Source organism: the organism of the source record quoted next (genome assembly GCF_019968955.1).
Source record: "MAG: Porospora cf. gigantea A chromosome Unknown PgA_NODE_8661_length_1361_cov_1889.98, whole genome shotgun sequence".
Taxonomy (NCBI): Eukaryota; Apicomplexa; class Conoidasida; order Eugregarinorida; family Porosporidae; genus Porospora; species Porospora cf. gigantea A.
In genome coordinates, this window is record NW_027151936.1 from 1 (window position 1) to 1,361 (window position 1,361).

Sequence of the window (1,361 nt, forward strand, 5' to 3'; positions counted from 1 at the left end):
AACTTCGCATGAGGGTTACTCCTAGCCTCTGACTTGGGGCCGGGGCGGTTCCTCTTCCGCGACTCGCTCCCGGACCGGGGCTCGCTTTCCTCCGGGATCCCGCGCAGCCGGGGCTTCCCGGGTTGTTGGCCGGGTTGGAGTGCCAGTTGTCGACGAGGAGGGGGGCCAGCCTTCGCGGCTCAGGAGACCATGCTTGGGTATCGAGTGCTCCAGGTCGGGCCAGTCGATGAGGCTGGCAGGGTGACGGGGGCCTCCGCCGTCGTGTCTCAGTAGTCGCTTCCTCCCTGTCCGTGCGCCCGCAGGAAGGCGCTCGCCCCTCGGTTGGGGCCGGGTCCCTTGGAGGACCCGACCCTCCGGACGTGCCGTCGCCATCCCGAGGGGGAAAAGACGAGGCAACCAGTAGCCCCTTACTCAGCTCGGACTGTAAACTTTGTCGCGAACCAGGGAAAGGCGGGATCTGTCTCACTTCTGGGACCGTTGCCCAGGCATCCTCGATCGGACCCGCGGGGGCAGAACCCCGGGAGGGGGCCAGAGTTAGGCGGATGAGACCGGCGGGCGAGCGGAGAGTCCCCTCGTGGGGTGCGTGCTCCAGGTATCCCTCGTGCATGAAGGGGAGGCCAATCACGATCCGGGCAGGGGGCCTGTCAACCAGCGCGAAGGGGCTCGAGACCGCTTCCCCTGTGGGCAGACATAGGGTCAGGGTGACCCATCCCAAGATGGGCGTGTTGTTCCCCGTGATTCCCCGGACCTCGGTAGCCCCCGTATCGGCAAGGGGGGCGTCGTCCCGTTCGAGAGTGGCGGCGAGGTTGGCGTCGATCAGGTTAATCTGGGAGCCGGTGTCCACCAAGCCGTGATAGTCCTGGGACCCCTGCGTGAGGCGGAGGAATTGCAGCGGGAAAGAGGTGCTAGAGCGTCGCCTCCGAGACGGAGCCCCCTCCGGGAGCCGGCCGTTAGGGGGTGGCTTTCCTGTTCCCGGGAGAAGGAGCCGTCCCTGGAGAGTGCGTTCTCAGACTCCTGTGGCCGGTCCACGGCGGTCGCCTGCGGGGCCGACCCATGGCGGGACGTCCCGCGGGAGGGGTCGGTGACCAGGGCGTCGGCGAGACCGAGGAGGGCTTCCGTGAACTGCTCCTGCTGGTAGGCTAACTCCTCTTTCTGGGCTAGGATGGAGGTCATCTGCTCCAGTTCTTCCCGTAGCTTGTCCGAGTTGACCACTACCTTGGGTTTCAGGGACAGGTTCTTCCCCTGTTGGGACACGATCAGTTCCTTCCGGCTGTAAGGGGTGTCTCCGGGGGCAGGGACCGCTAAGCCGGTGGGCACGCAGCGGTGGTTCGAGGTTACCTGCCGAGAGCAAACCTCGCAGG

The 1,361-nt window shown here is 66.3% G+C and overlaps 1 protein-coding gene across 1 annotated transcript; it reads right to left on the reverse strand.

The window, feature by feature from the left end:
• Positions 1-816: 816 nt before the first annotated feature.
• Positions 817-1,338, reverse strand: KVP18_000727 (uncharacterized protein; the record flags this gene model as incomplete). The annotated part of the gene is made up of 1 exon (XM_067950081.1): positions 817-1,338. A coding segment is annotated over one exon (522 nt), but the record flags the coding sequence as incomplete, so codon positions are not given.
• Between the last annotated feature and the right edge of the window lie 23 nt (positions 1,339-1,361).